The sequence below is a fragment of the Heterodontus francisci genome, chromosome 38 (assembly GCF_036365525.1).
Source record: "Heterodontus francisci isolate sHetFra1 chromosome 38, sHetFra1.hap1, whole genome shotgun sequence".
In the NCBI taxonomy this organism is placed as follows: domain Eukaryota; kingdom Metazoa; phylum Chordata; class Chondrichthyes; order Heterodontiformes; family Heterodontidae; genus Heterodontus; species Heterodontus francisci.
In genome coordinates this window covers 27,588,357-27,602,145 of record NC_090408.1, presented here as the reverse complement: position 1 = coordinate 27,602,145, position 13,789 = coordinate 27,588,357, and the positions used below count along the sequence as shown (strand labels likewise).

General features: G+C 43.9%; 1 protein-coding gene across 12 annotated transcripts in view; it reads left to right on the top strand.

Annotated features, from left to right (window-relative positions):
- Positions 1-13,789, top strand: part of atp8b4 (ATPase phospholipid transporting 8B4) — a 251,477-nt gene that overhangs the window by 215,345 nt on the left and 22,343 nt on the right. For all 12 annotated transcript variants that reach the window (XM_068017953.1, XM_068017955.1, XM_068017959.1 and 9 more), the window contains 2 exons: positions 8,437-8,542; positions 11,750-11,891. In XM_068017953.1, the coding sequence (XP_067874054.1) occupies positions 8,437-8,542; positions 11,750-11,891 (248 nt within the window). The remainder of the gene's footprint in view (positions 1-8,436; positions 8,543-11,749; positions 11,892-13,789) is intronic.

Sequence of the window (13,789 nt, the reverse complement as noted above, 5' to 3'; positions counted from 1 at the left end):
AGTCATACAAGAGCAAAATACGGCAGGTGCTGGAAATCTGAAATGCTCAGCAGGTCAGGCAGCATCTGTGGAGAGATAAACAGTGTTAATGTTTCAGGTCTGTCACCTTTCATCAGAACTGCAGAAAGTTAGAGCAGTAACAGGTTCTAAGCAAGTACAGAGGTAGGGAAAGGGAGAATGGGGAGGAAAGAACAAAAGGGGAAGTCTATAATAGGGTGGAAGGCAGGAGAGATTAAACGGCAAAAGGGATGATGATGTAAGGCAAAAGGGGATGGTAATGAAAGCCCAGTGGTGAAGGATGAAACAGGAGCCAATCTTTACACACTTTTATAAGTATTTATTCACAGAGATACAAAATAAAACATGCATCTTCTGAATACAACCCCCAGTTCCAGTCTGTTCCACTTTATAGGAACTCGTGAATCCCTAGTTAATGCCCAACACCTGCATCCAATTAAACACAATTAATATACAACTAATAATGGGACAAGTAAAGAAACAAAAGATGGGTCACGAGGAGGCATAAAAGGGAATAGCAAAATCATCACCAACAGCTGCCATCTAACATTTTCCAGTTCAGACGAAAGGATATTGAACTGAAATGCTAACACAGTTTCTCTCTCTACATATGCTGCCTGACCTGCAGAGTATTTCTAGTGCTTTCTGTAATCAAAATCACTCTCTGTGATTACGACTGTGGTGCACTTGTCCTTTTCCACCTCTCTGCAGCCATTGACATGGTTGACCACGCCATCCTTCTCCAATGCCTCTCCCCAGTTTTTCAGCTGAGTGGGGCTACCTTCGCCTGATTCCACTTTTACCAACTCAAGCACACCAAAGAATCTCCAGCAATGTCTTCTCTTCTCACCTCCATGCCATTATCTTTGAGTCCCCCTGCAGATCTATCCTTGGCCACCTTCTATTTGTCATCTGCATGCTGCCCCTCGGCAATATTATCCACAGACATGGCATCAAGTTCCATGTGTATGCTGACAACACCCAGCTCTACTTCACCACCACCTCTCTCAATCCCTCCACAACCTTTGTGTTGTCAGTCTGCTTGTCCAACATCCAGCCCTGTATGAGCCGCAATTTCCTTCAGCTAAATATTTAGAAGACAGAAGCCATAGGCTTTGCCCCTAATATTAAAGGGCCTGTGTAAATGCAGATTGTTGTGGTTGTACCTTATTGGACAAAGCCATTATTGTGTAAATCTTAAAACACAAAAATAACACATTAATACAAATGAGAATTAAAACAGAAATTGCTGGAAAGGCACAGAAAGTCTGTCAGGATCTGGAAAGCGAAACAACAGGTTAGTATTTTAGGTGTAAACTCTTTGTAAGAACCAGAAATTGGAAGATAAGTCCATTTAATAAGGCTAAACAAGAATTGTCTGGGGTTGAGGATGATGGAGGGGAGGCAGCAGAGAGACAAACAAGCAGAAGAGGAGCTGGTAATGCTGACTCCTGCACTAGAGAGACACTTATTGTGTTTTATGGCCAGCAACCAGGTATTTGAAAAGACTAGAAAGAAATGGAAATTGGAGAATGATATACAAACGTTGTCCCATTCTCAGGGTTACAAGCAATGGCCAATGGCAGAACAAGCAAATTTTTAGAGGTAATGGTGGAAGAGCTAAAACGTCAAGGGACAACGGTTACTTTCAGGTGGAGGATCCTTTGGGAAGAGGATTTGTGTTTCCTTTAAAGCACACATGAGAAAGGCCACGGGAAATCACCTAATGTACTTTTTGCCCAATCATATTGCTCATTTCTCCTGGAAGTTCAAAAAAAAAGAAGGCTGTTACGAGCAACTGACGAGGAAAGCGCAGGACTGTGAGGCATGGAGAAATGAGCAGAGGACCTGCCCATGGGCAGATCAGCATTACATACAAAAGCCCATCCCAGGGAGCAGGAAGAAAGGCTGGTGGGAATGAGAGAAATGAGCAAGAAAATGAGGGAGAGAACTAAGGTTTGAAATTCCTTGTCCATGTTCAAGCCAGAAGGCTTCCTAATGTCCAATTTTCTTGAGTTTGGTTTGAACAGTCTTGGAGACCGAAGAAGGTCAGCATTTTTTTAATGGATGAACCACGTGGCAATCAGGAGTTCTACATGGAATGGAGGATCAATTTGCTTTTGGTCACTTCAATGCAGAGAAGATTGTATCGGTGGATGTGGCATGGTAAATCGAAGAAGGTACATATACATTTGTGCTTCACGTGGAAGGACGTGGCATTGGTAGAAGTCAGGGTAATGAAAGAATGAAGGGAATAGTCCCTCTGGAGAAGAGGAAGGGAATGACACAGTGTTCTTAATGATGAGATCATGATGATCTGGTGAATGCAGAGGCTCATGAGAAGCGATGAGTAGTAGGGGACCTTGTCATCATGAGGTGGATCAGAGTAGAGGCTTGGGAAATGGGGTGCGCACTCCCTCGTTTGAGGAAAGAAGGAGGATGAGAAGTTTTGCTGTGGAAAGAGAAATCATCAGCGAGATACAATGGAGACAGAGAAACTGGTCGACATTATGGCATCTTTACATGAAGCATGTGGAAAGATGCATAACAAAAACATTTTTTAAAAAAGGGAGCCTCAGTCAAGGAGGGCTGGATTTTGCTACTGTAAGTGAAATGACTGCAGAGCTGGCAGCTGGTATGAGTGTCATGAGCTGGTAACCATCGAGACTGAATGACAGCACCAGGAACATGGGTAAACCAAAGCAAGACAAATACACAATGACATCAGAGTAGACTAATTAGCTGTTCAGTCTGTCCTGTGATATTGAAAACTTACTGCACTGATTAAAGGCAAAGGAAAGAATGGTAAAATGTGTGTAAAATCAGATCCCCAGATAAATCGATGTTTGGCTGGGGAATGTACGATTCATCTAAATGCATTCCAATATATTTTATATTTCACAGATATTGAGCAATTTTGTTCTTCCAACATGTTGACACACTGATTTTTGTTGTTAATTATGCTTTCTATTGAAACCCATGTTTCAAAAGTATTTATCTTTATCCTTCATCATGATTTAGGGACCTAACTAGCAGTCTTATTTATTCTCTTCAACTTCAGTAGTGTCCTGCACCATAGGCCTCAGACCTGGATCTAGGCTTATCAAAAAATAAGTCCCTCATATAAATTAGCGCAATAGGATTTCCGTGCCACTGCGGTCAGTGTGGGGTGTGAAAATCCCATGGTAGTGAGTCCAGTTCCATACTGCTGCCAACTTTGTTGCTTTTACCGAGACTGCAGCTAATGGTCTGAATCTGGAGTAGTTTAGTGGGCCTAACATACTGCCCCATAATCCATGGGGCTTTGTGACTTGGTTGCTCACATTGATGTTGCAGTTTTTCCACACGAGAATGAACCTGAAACTGGTTGAAGAATGATGTTTTGGCAAATCAGTGTAACCTTTTCTGATCTGCTTGCCGTGCCAGTGCATGGTGGGTGCTCTGGCAATGTCTGCATACCCAGTAGCATATGTTTTTACATTGTTGTCTTTGTATCTGTCCCTAGGCAATGGTGTTGGTGATATGTGAGGAAACTCAGCTTGGCCACTACAATTGAATCACATTGAGTGATATCACCCTGAGGACTCGGAGCTTGAAGCTTTAATAGGGCCATGAACTTGATGTAATCTTCCAATATGAACAATTGTTGAAGCACAAATGCAATCTCATTGTGAGAGTGTAGCACAGTATTAGCTTATGTAGATGGTTTATGTGTGAAATAGATTGGATTTATGACCATGGTACAGCATACTTAATATGTTAACCAAACTGGAAGATTGGATTGTCACAGTATGCACTTTTCAGGATAGTACATGGCTTTTGTGACCTGGAGGCTAGACACATTAGATTTATCACATGTTACGTACAGAAGCAATACCTTTCCCTTGACAATTGATGTATTGATTATCCCTCAGGAAAATGACACTATTGTTGATTACCCAATTCTAGAAAAAGCTAAGTACAGTTAGATTCAGAAAAAAACCTTGAAACGTTACAAAATACATTTAAGCTTTCCTTGGCCTCTCTGAAATCAATCTAATTAAACACATCTTTTCTTTAAGCTTCCTTTGTCCTTATGCCGGAAAGGTTTGTGTTTTTTTTTTCCATCTAAGAGACATCTAACAATATATAATTTAATAATGCTGCTCACTTGCTTTTTATGTGGTTGGTTGATCATTGAGAAAGGAAAAAAATCATTGATGAAATGACATTTTTGAGACAGGAGCTCAGTGGTTGTGGATTGGCTGAAATTTAAACTCAGTCTCCTTCAGTGGGAAGTTTCAGTTAGCTATTGGTGAGGCTTATTAGATCAAACACTGTTAAATTGGGAAAAGAAAAGGAACAAGATTCTCCAAAGTTAAGACAAAGTAAAACTTTCTTGTCTATTAGTTTATTTGGAAGCAGTTAAAGTAATTTGTATATTTTCTGTATTAAAAAAATACATATAAGCAAGTAAAACATGAGCTCTTCAACATTTTCTGAGATAACTTTGAAGGGAAATGGTGTTTTATTCCTATTTCACTGATCTATAAATATAGTCAGTATGCATAGTAAGAGCTAAGCGCTGATACACTTGAGAAAACCAGCAAGCCAGGAAGGATTGACGCATCATCAGCAATGCCACAGGGAGATGGACTAATGAGGGCAGCCAGTGGCAGCTGGAAGTTTTGACATCTGCCTGTCCTTGTGGAAGGTGGGGGTGGGAGGCAAAATTGTCTAGACCTCCCCTCCCCTTCCCCAAACCAATCATGTTTTCCTTGTATGGAACTAATTGTCCTTTCCTGTTAATATTAATTGTTAAGACATTTGGGGACTTTCTCTTGGGGTTCAGGCCAATACCATTGTAACAACATTGTAACCTCACTCACTTTGCTCAGATAAAAATGGTCATTTTTAAGTAATCAAGTCAGAAAATCAGCACGAGGTTTTGTCTCCCGTCATTGTAACTTTGATGATTTTGTGCCCATTGATAATGAGCAATTTGATCCACTTTACTTTTTTTACTTTTGGGCCTCCTTATCTCGAGAGACAATGGATACGCGCCTGGAGGTGGTCAGTGGTTTGTGAAGCAGCGCCTGGAGTGGCTATAAAGGCCAATTCTGGAGTGACAGGCTCTTCCACAGGTGCTGCAGAGAAATTTGTTTGTCGGGGCTGTTGCACAGTTGGCTCTCCCCTTGCGCCTCTGTCTTTTTTCCAGCCAACTCTTCCGACAGGCCAGGACACATAGTTCTGACGTTCCAGCTTGCAAAGCGAAGGGCTGGTACCTTCTTTCCTTTTTTCATGTTGTTTGGTGTGGTGTATCAGTCCACCTTTCGGGCAATGACCCTGAGCTCCAAGCACCCATTGAAGCAGGCAGACTGTGGCGGGACAGAACCTTATTGACCGGGGGCTGCCCGGTTTGAGGCGGGCGGTAGCTGTCCAGTGAGGTGCAATGACCTCTCCCACCGACAAAGGCAACCCGTGGCGCCCAGTTTCTACGCCAATTTATCTGGACTTATAACCCGTAACTGCTGCCTTCCGTGTTGTTTTAGTCGCTGTGAGGCAACTATGGAGTGACCTCTCCATGGCGCATGCCTGGGCAAATTTATGGAGGTTGAGAGTTGCCCAGTCGTCAAAACCCCCCTCTCGGCCTTTCTGGTGGGGTCCAAAGGAGTGCAGGACACGACGTTTGGCACCAGTATGGCTGCAGGAACTGCCGGAAACATGCCAAAGGTGACACATGACCGCCAACGGGGTTCCGCTCCGGATTATCTGTTAGGGTTTACTCCCTTAGCCTTGGTCTCTCCCGAGACGCCCACAAGGCAGTTTGATCCACTGCAACTTCAATTATTACTCATAGTCCACCAGGAGGCAGGATTCGGAGACCGGTTGGTAGCAGCACTAGTATGTGGGACCTGAGACTGGGCAAGAGTGGGGCAGAGCTGAAAAGCACACATGGAATACTGGCAGTAGCTCCGACTGCTCATTTACACTTGCAATCAAGTGTTGCAGAAAGCCCTAAGGGTCAAATTGACTGACGCCTAATAACAAGAGCTACTGAGTCAGGTGACATCCTTTGAGAGTTTGAATGTGAATAAGGTGTGCCACACAATACTGTCTCCTGCTGATCAGTGACTTTTCCATGTGATTTTACCCATTTGAGACAGTCTGACAAATGTTTGCTCTTGCCATTTATCTCGGGGCCCCTGTAATTCTTTAGCCCTTACTTGCCTCTTCTGTGAGCAGTGTGTACGTAAATGAGAAAATCTGTTGGTCAGGTATAAAGTTATTGGTATGTACATCCAAACACAATTAGATGTAAGTTCTTTTTAAAATAGAATTTTCATATTTGGATTCAATTTATAGAAATGTGTTGTTAATGAATATCTTGTACCGTAAAAACCGCCTGTCCATTCTGGTGTATATTCAGTGGTTACTTGTCCTAAATCGGGCAGAGGCTTCAACATGAGTTGTCTAATCTGGGGGAGAGTGGGACATTGTGTAGGGTATCAAAGGGCAGTGCAAAATAATATAGAAGCATTATTCGTGGAAAATGTACAGATGAAGAAGCGCTCTAATGGTTTAAGTCAAAGTCAATAATGTAGCTCAGTCCCAGTGAAATGGATAATTGATTCACTTTGGATAGTATTAAATGATTATTGTTGATTAGCTTGTCATTTATTAGTTAATTTGTTATTCATCAATTATTATGACAGATTAAGTGGTCATTTGTCTCACTGCTATTTGTGGGATATTGGCTACTGTATTTGCCTGCATAGCATTGACTGTACTTCAAAAATAATTCTTTTGAAGTGCCTTAGGTCATTTTGCAGACGTGATGAAATGCAATATAGATGCAAGTCCTTTGCTGGAAATATACTTAATTTAGATTTTTGTAGTTTTGAGCCCCACATTATCAGAAGGATATTGAGGCAGTAGAAAGGGCAATGTGCAGATTAATTGGGATGTTGACTGGTATAAGAAAACACAAAGAACAGGAGTAAAAACAGAAAGTGCTGGAAATACTCAGCAGGTCAGGCAGCATCAGTGCAGAGAAGGGCAGAGTTTACGTTTTAGGTCTATGACCTTTCAACAGAACTGGCAAAGTTAGAAAAGGATTAGGTTTTAAGCAAATGAAGGGGGGAGGGGGTTGGTGGGGAAGAGAACAAAAGGGAAGGTGTGTGATAGGGCAGAGGGCAGGAGAGACGAAGCTGTCCTGGGACAAAGGCAAAGAGTGTGTTAATGCTTGTGCTGAAAGACAAAGCATTAGTCCAGAGAGAGTGTTAATGGCAGATAATGAGCAGCTCTGTCCATATGAAAAAACAGGGACATGGTTAAAAAATAAAATAATAAAGTAGAAAAATATGAAAAAAAATGGCCAGTCATGCTCTGAAATTGTTGAATGCGAGGTTGAGTCCGCAAGGCTGTCGGGTGCCTATTTGAAAGATCAGGTGCTGCTGCTTGAGCTTGTGTCGATGTTCACTGGAACACTGCAGCAGGCCAAGTACACAAATGTGGGCAAGAGCAGGGGGGGTGTGTTGAAATGGCAAGCAACCGGAAGTTCGGGGTCATGCTTTCGGACTGCGTGGAGGTGTTCCACAAAGCGGTTACCCAATCTGTGTTTGGTCCCCCCAGTATAGAGGCAGCCACATTGTGAGCAGCGTCTACAGTATACTAAATTGAAGGAAGTATAAGTAAATCGCTGCTTCACCTGGAAGGAGTGTTTGGGGCCTTGGATGGTGGGGAGGGAGGAGGTAAAAGAGCAGGTATTACACCTCCTGCGATTGCAAAGAGCAGGAGAATTATTTTTATACTCAGAGGATTGAGAGTGGAATGAATGCATTGCCAGTGTTAGTGATTGAATCAGGCATCGTGCCAACATGGGTTAGATAGATGACTGATGGAAAAGGAGATGAAGGAATAACTACAGAGGGGGAACATTAAATGAGGACAAGTGTTCCTGTGTAGAATGAACATCGACACGGAGAGTTTGGGTCCAGTGGCCTGTTTCCATGTTGTACTTTATATGTGATTCTGCACTCCAGAGGCACTGCCCTGCATGCTCCCTTTGCCCTGTAATTTTACTGTGTTAAAATCAAAAATCATCACACAATCCACTCCAATTAATTCCTTCTCCGCACCCTAAAACTTTTGGAACAACTTGCTTCCTTCCATCTTTCCTCTTCTAAACCTGGTCTCTCTTCCCCAATTTACCTTCTCATTTTTACTGTTTAAAAAAAAGTTAATTCTTAGGATATGAGTATCACAAGGCTATTGTTTATTTTCATCCCTGGTCTTTTCAACCTGGTTAGTGTCTTGGACTATGGGTCTAGTTTTTTCAATGGCAAACCTTTAGAAGACAGGTTGTTGAAAATAAGCCCACAGGATTGATCTCGGACTGTCTGACTCTTCACATTTCACGTTTCTGTTTCCTGACAGAGACTGCGGTGAATATTGGTTACTCGTGCAACATTTTAACAGATGACATGAATGAGATTTTCATCGTGTCTGGCTACACGGTTCTCGAAGTGCGTGAACAACTCCGGTAAATAACCCATCAACATTTCTGCATGTCATAAGTCATTCCAGTTTATTTGTGTAGCCAATTTTGAAAACATATAAAGGCATATTTACACAGAATGATTGTCACATTTCCGATTTCTTTTTACCATTTTTGCACAAAATGGGTACTCTTCTATGCTAACTGTATCCTCAAAACTTAAAACAAAAGGCATCTCAACAAAAGATGGTTAAGATACTAAATGGAAATTGTTTTCCTCAAGATTCGGAACAAGCAGTTTGTCAGCTTGCCTGGTTAATTGCACATATCTCAGACTCATAGTGTTGGAAAACACTTTAGTCTCGAAGGCAGTGTGAGTCAAATCCCAGAAAATGTAAGATATTCAGACTGATGGCATTGAATCCGAGAAGGCATCCAAGCAGAATTTGTAACAATGTATTATGTACAGAAGTAGTTTTAAGCCTAAACAGATGCAGAGTAAGTAAATGGGTTTGCATGTCGACCAGAATTTTAAAGCCCCCCCCCCCCCCGCCCAACTCCCAACGAACGGGCTGGTGACGGGGCGGTGGAGAGTGGTGGGGGATGTGTGGGGGGATGGGGAGTGGTGGTGGATGGGTGGGGGGATGGGGAGTGGTGGGGGATGGGTGGGGGGATGGGGAGTGGTGGGGGATGGGTGGGGGGAGTGGGTGGTGGGTGTAAGATTGAGTGGGAAGTGCGGGGGCACGACCCCCTCCTGCCCCCGCTGCAATTTTACACAGGGTGCTGGCGAGAAACAACCTGCCCGCCCCAGACCAATCAAGGCCCTTAAGTGGTTAATTAACTGCCGGATGGCAAAGGCCCGAAGAATACCGCCAGGTAAAACCTCACGGCCTACTTGCGGGCTGGTTGGGGGGGTGTCCTCTTGATCGGGCCCCCTGTGCCCTGCAGAAGGCCACCCCCAAAGCCCCAACCGCCCCCACCACTACCCCCGCACCCCACCAACCGTGCCTCGACGGAGCCCAGCCAGTTGTCCCCGGTGAGGCCCCAAAAACTTACCTGAGTTCGGGGCTGGCCTTCACCTTGCTTGTGATGGCTGGGTGTAGTCCCAGAAGTGGCCACCACTGCTGGTGGCGCTGCTGGGACTATGAGCTACCGGCCCACTGATTGGCCGGCATCTTCATTTCTGACTCAAGGATGTGGAAGTCCCGCCAAGACCAATTAAGGGCCTAAGTAGCGAAAAATCCCAGGGTGGCTCCCAAGCCTGGCAGAGGGTGGCCCCCCCACCCCCTCCACCCCACCCCCCAGACTCTTCAGCCGGTGGGCAGGGCCTCCTGCCCAACGTTAAATTCCAGCCATCAATTTCTTCTGATCCTGATGATGGATACTTCCTTTGTTGGCTGACCCTATAGACCAGAGATGGGTGGTGGACTATAGTAGTTTACCACACAGAAGGAGGCCAAGTGGCCCATCATGTTTGTGTCAGCTTTTTGCAAAAGTGAGCAAAAGTAATCCCATTGCTCCACTCTCCCATAGCTCTCTAGCTTCCTCTGATTCAAATGTTTATCTACTTTTCCCGTAAAAGATGCAATGGACTCTGCCTCAACCACTTCCCCTGTGGTGAAGCCCCATAGCCCAAAAACACTCCGCATAAAGAAAATGTTGTTAATCTCTCTTCCCACTCACCCAATTATAACTTTAAATTGACCCCTCATCATAGATTCCCACTAAAAAATGTCATTTCCTTATTCGTCCAATAAAAATTCTTTTTAAAAATCCAGTATATAATATTTCCTCTAGCTCTCCCCCCTTCCCCCATCCCTGCCCCCTCATCACCCATCATGGAGAAAATGTATAGCACTCTGGCCTTTGTGTAATTTAGATATGCCTTCACTTAAAGTTTACTTGAAGATCTAGAAATGACAGCCCACTTTTGCCTCAAAGTAAATTCCATTGGGAAGAAAGGGAAACTATTATACATGGGATCAGAATCAAAATATTTGTGAAAGTTTCTAAAATAAGGAATAGAGACACACAGTATGCGATAAGGCAATGAAGCTCTTTTAAAAAGTTTTGGCTAACTGCACAGACCCTGGCCGAAATTTTACATGAGGCGGGAGGCCCTGTCCACCAGCTGAAACGTTGGGGGCGAGCCCCCCTCTGCCGGGCCTGGGGAACCATGCCAGGATTTTTCGCTCCCCAGGCCCTTACTTGATCTCGGGTGGGACTTCCACCTCCTTGAGGCAGAAAGTCCTGCCTAATGGAGCTGCCAGCCAATCAGCGGGCCAGCAGCTCTTAGTCCCAGCAGCGCCACCAGGAGTGGTGAGCTGTGGCCACTGCTGAGACTACACCCAGCTATCAGAAGATAGAGGGAGGACGGCCCCAGAACAATGGTAAGTTTTTGGGGCCTCGCCAGGGACAATTGACCAGGCCCTGGCAAGGAAAGGGGGGGGGGATCGGTTGGGGGGCCAGGGGAGAGTGTTGGGCAGTGGGGGTGGTTGGGGATTCGGAGGCGGCCCTCCGTGGGGCACGGGGTGCCTGATCAGGAGGGCCCCCTCTGCCACCCCCCCAGTCCACAAGAAGGCTGCCTGGTTTTACCTGGTTCTTGAGGCCTTTGTCATCTGCCTGCCACCTGCGGCTGGGGGAGGAGGCCCTTAAGTGGCAGTTAATTGGCCACTTAAGGGCCTTGATTGGCCTGGGGCGGGTGGGCCATTTCTTGCTGCTGCCACCCCACATAAAATTGCAGCGGGGTGTGGGAAGACCCCCCCCCCCCCCCCCCCCCCACCTCCCACTCAATTTTACATCCTCCACCCCGCCACCAGCTTGTTGGGGGCCTTAAAATTTGGGCCCCTGAGACCAACACGGAGATTATGCAGATTCACTGAATGTCATGGATATGTTACTGTCTTTAAACATGCGTAGAACAGGTATATGGGTTTGAGAGAAAATAAATTCTAGATGTGGAAGTGGTAATGGTTGATTGACCTGGAACAAAAATTTGAATTTGACAATTGGCTCTCATTGAAGTTATACAAAGTTTTTTTTTCTACAGTTTTTGAGGTTAGAAGAAGGGCAAACCTTCCTTCATGAGGGAAGGAATCACCTCCTAAAAGGGTTCCTGTCTTATTCTAAAAGTACTGGAGTTTAGAATTTCCTATTAACATTATTTCAATAACATCGATCAGAATATCTGGACTAGTGTGTATTTAGTTTTATATACAATTGTAAAGTTCTTAAATGTGTTTTGCATTCTAGGAAAGCAACAGAGCGAATGATGGGGACAACTGCTTGCAATGGACACGGTTTCTCTGAAAAGAACGTGACTTCAAAGTTAGAATCAGTGATTGAAGAGACTGTTATGGGAGACTATGCAATGATTATTAATGGACACAGTTTAGTAAGTGGTCATGAGGGTTTATTTGTGTCCCTTTACAGCCTAGCAAGTTATCCAGTGAGTAAACCATGGAGATCACATTGAACTCATCTGGGGTAACAGTAAGGATGTGAGAGTTGGCCTCAGCCCTTGGATTAAACAGGAGAAAATTGGTCAAGTTTCCCAGTCCTTGTTGCTGTTCAGTGATCCCTGCTATAAAGTACTGGTGCTTGCGTGGATTTGAGAAGGTCTATGCTAGCTGTAATTAATCCCTTCCTTTTCCTGTGATTTAATAGCTGATGTTCGCCAGTGAGGCACACACATGGAAAATTGGGTATTTAGCCAAGGTGCAGGAGGTCAACCAAAACCTGAGGAACCTGTACCCCTGTAAGACATTGACACCTTCAGGAGAGGAGGAAAGGAGGCATTTGGTGATTAGGGGAAAAAATAAACTTGTGTACACAGACAAAGAAGTGCATTGAAAATACACAATGGCCCACAATGTTATCAATAAGCACGAAATTAATTCTGTTTTAATTTGATTTGTACTAATAATCAAATTAGCTATATATAGCTGAGGATTAGTATAATTGGATGGTTGTTGGTCAGCACAGACTCGGTGGGCCCAAGGGCCTGTTTCAGTGCTGTATCTCTAAATAAAATAGTTTAATTGCTTTCTAGGACAGAAGATGTGGTTAATCTATTATTCTAAGGTAATTAGGAATACATATAAATGGGAATTGCACACAATTTATTAACATTTATTGGAAGTTCTTTTTCGAAAAAGAGAGCGGAATTTGATCTGGATGCAATTTGCTTTGTCGTGGCCCAGAAAAAAATTATTGTTGTGGTGCAGTGCCCAGTTTAATCTATCTAAATCTATCTAAATCACTCTCGGCTCATTTTCCTCCTCTGTTTCCTCCTCCTCTCTCTCGTTATGATGATAATTCATGTAAGGGGTGTCAGCAGCCATCCCTGTAATTTACCTAATTGATTTTTGTTCTCATATCAGCCTGGACTATTTACAGATTATTCATTAGACAAAGTGGAACCTGTCCTCCCTTAATGTCCATATGTATGCACTTGCAGCAGGGATCGCTGAATATTAGTTACTGCAAAGAACCCTTTCCTTTGCTTAGAAATGCTGAGAGCAGGATTTGAAGCTTCAATTTTTCCTGATCAATTTGACTCAGTACCACAGAGTGTAGTGTATTTACCCACCGAACTGAGTGACTAGTAACTCATTTCTGGCTGACATCTTGTTGAATTAATGAATTTAGTTCTTAAAATGGCAAAATTAAGAGTTTTTCCCTATAATTCACTTGGCTAAGTCAGTGAATAGTTGGTGTCAGACAGGACAGTGATTGGGGTTCTCTAAATAGCCTTGATAGCCGCAGGATAGGGAAGGAAAAATTAGCCAAGGTTCCTGTTACTGAACAATATCCAGGAGGCCTTACTTCAAGGCTTGATGCGTGGATGTCTTGCGAGGACAGGATGGGGCTCAACTGTGATAACCTTTCCGCCACCCCCCCCCCCCACCCCCCCCATTCCCCACTCCCGACCCTATATGCTTGAATAAACTGCTGATCTTACAATGGAAACCTGAGAAAAGTACTGCTTATATCTGTGTGATGCTTGCGCTTCCTGTACTGGTAATTTTAGTGGCTGAAATTGATGTTTCAGTAATATTATGGTTTATTTCATTTGTGAAGCCAAAGTGGGAGTTGGGTACATATCTAGTCCAGACTCATTGGACTAAAATCCCCTGTGTCTGCTGGCTCCGAATGTTTCATATGAAATGATTTGGGGCATTCTGTATTCCATGGGCATGGGCTTAGGCAACTAAACTGTCCCTAATTTGACATTATTGCCACATTCAGAGACTACAGGATGATTGGTGTGGGCAATGGAAGAAGTATTGG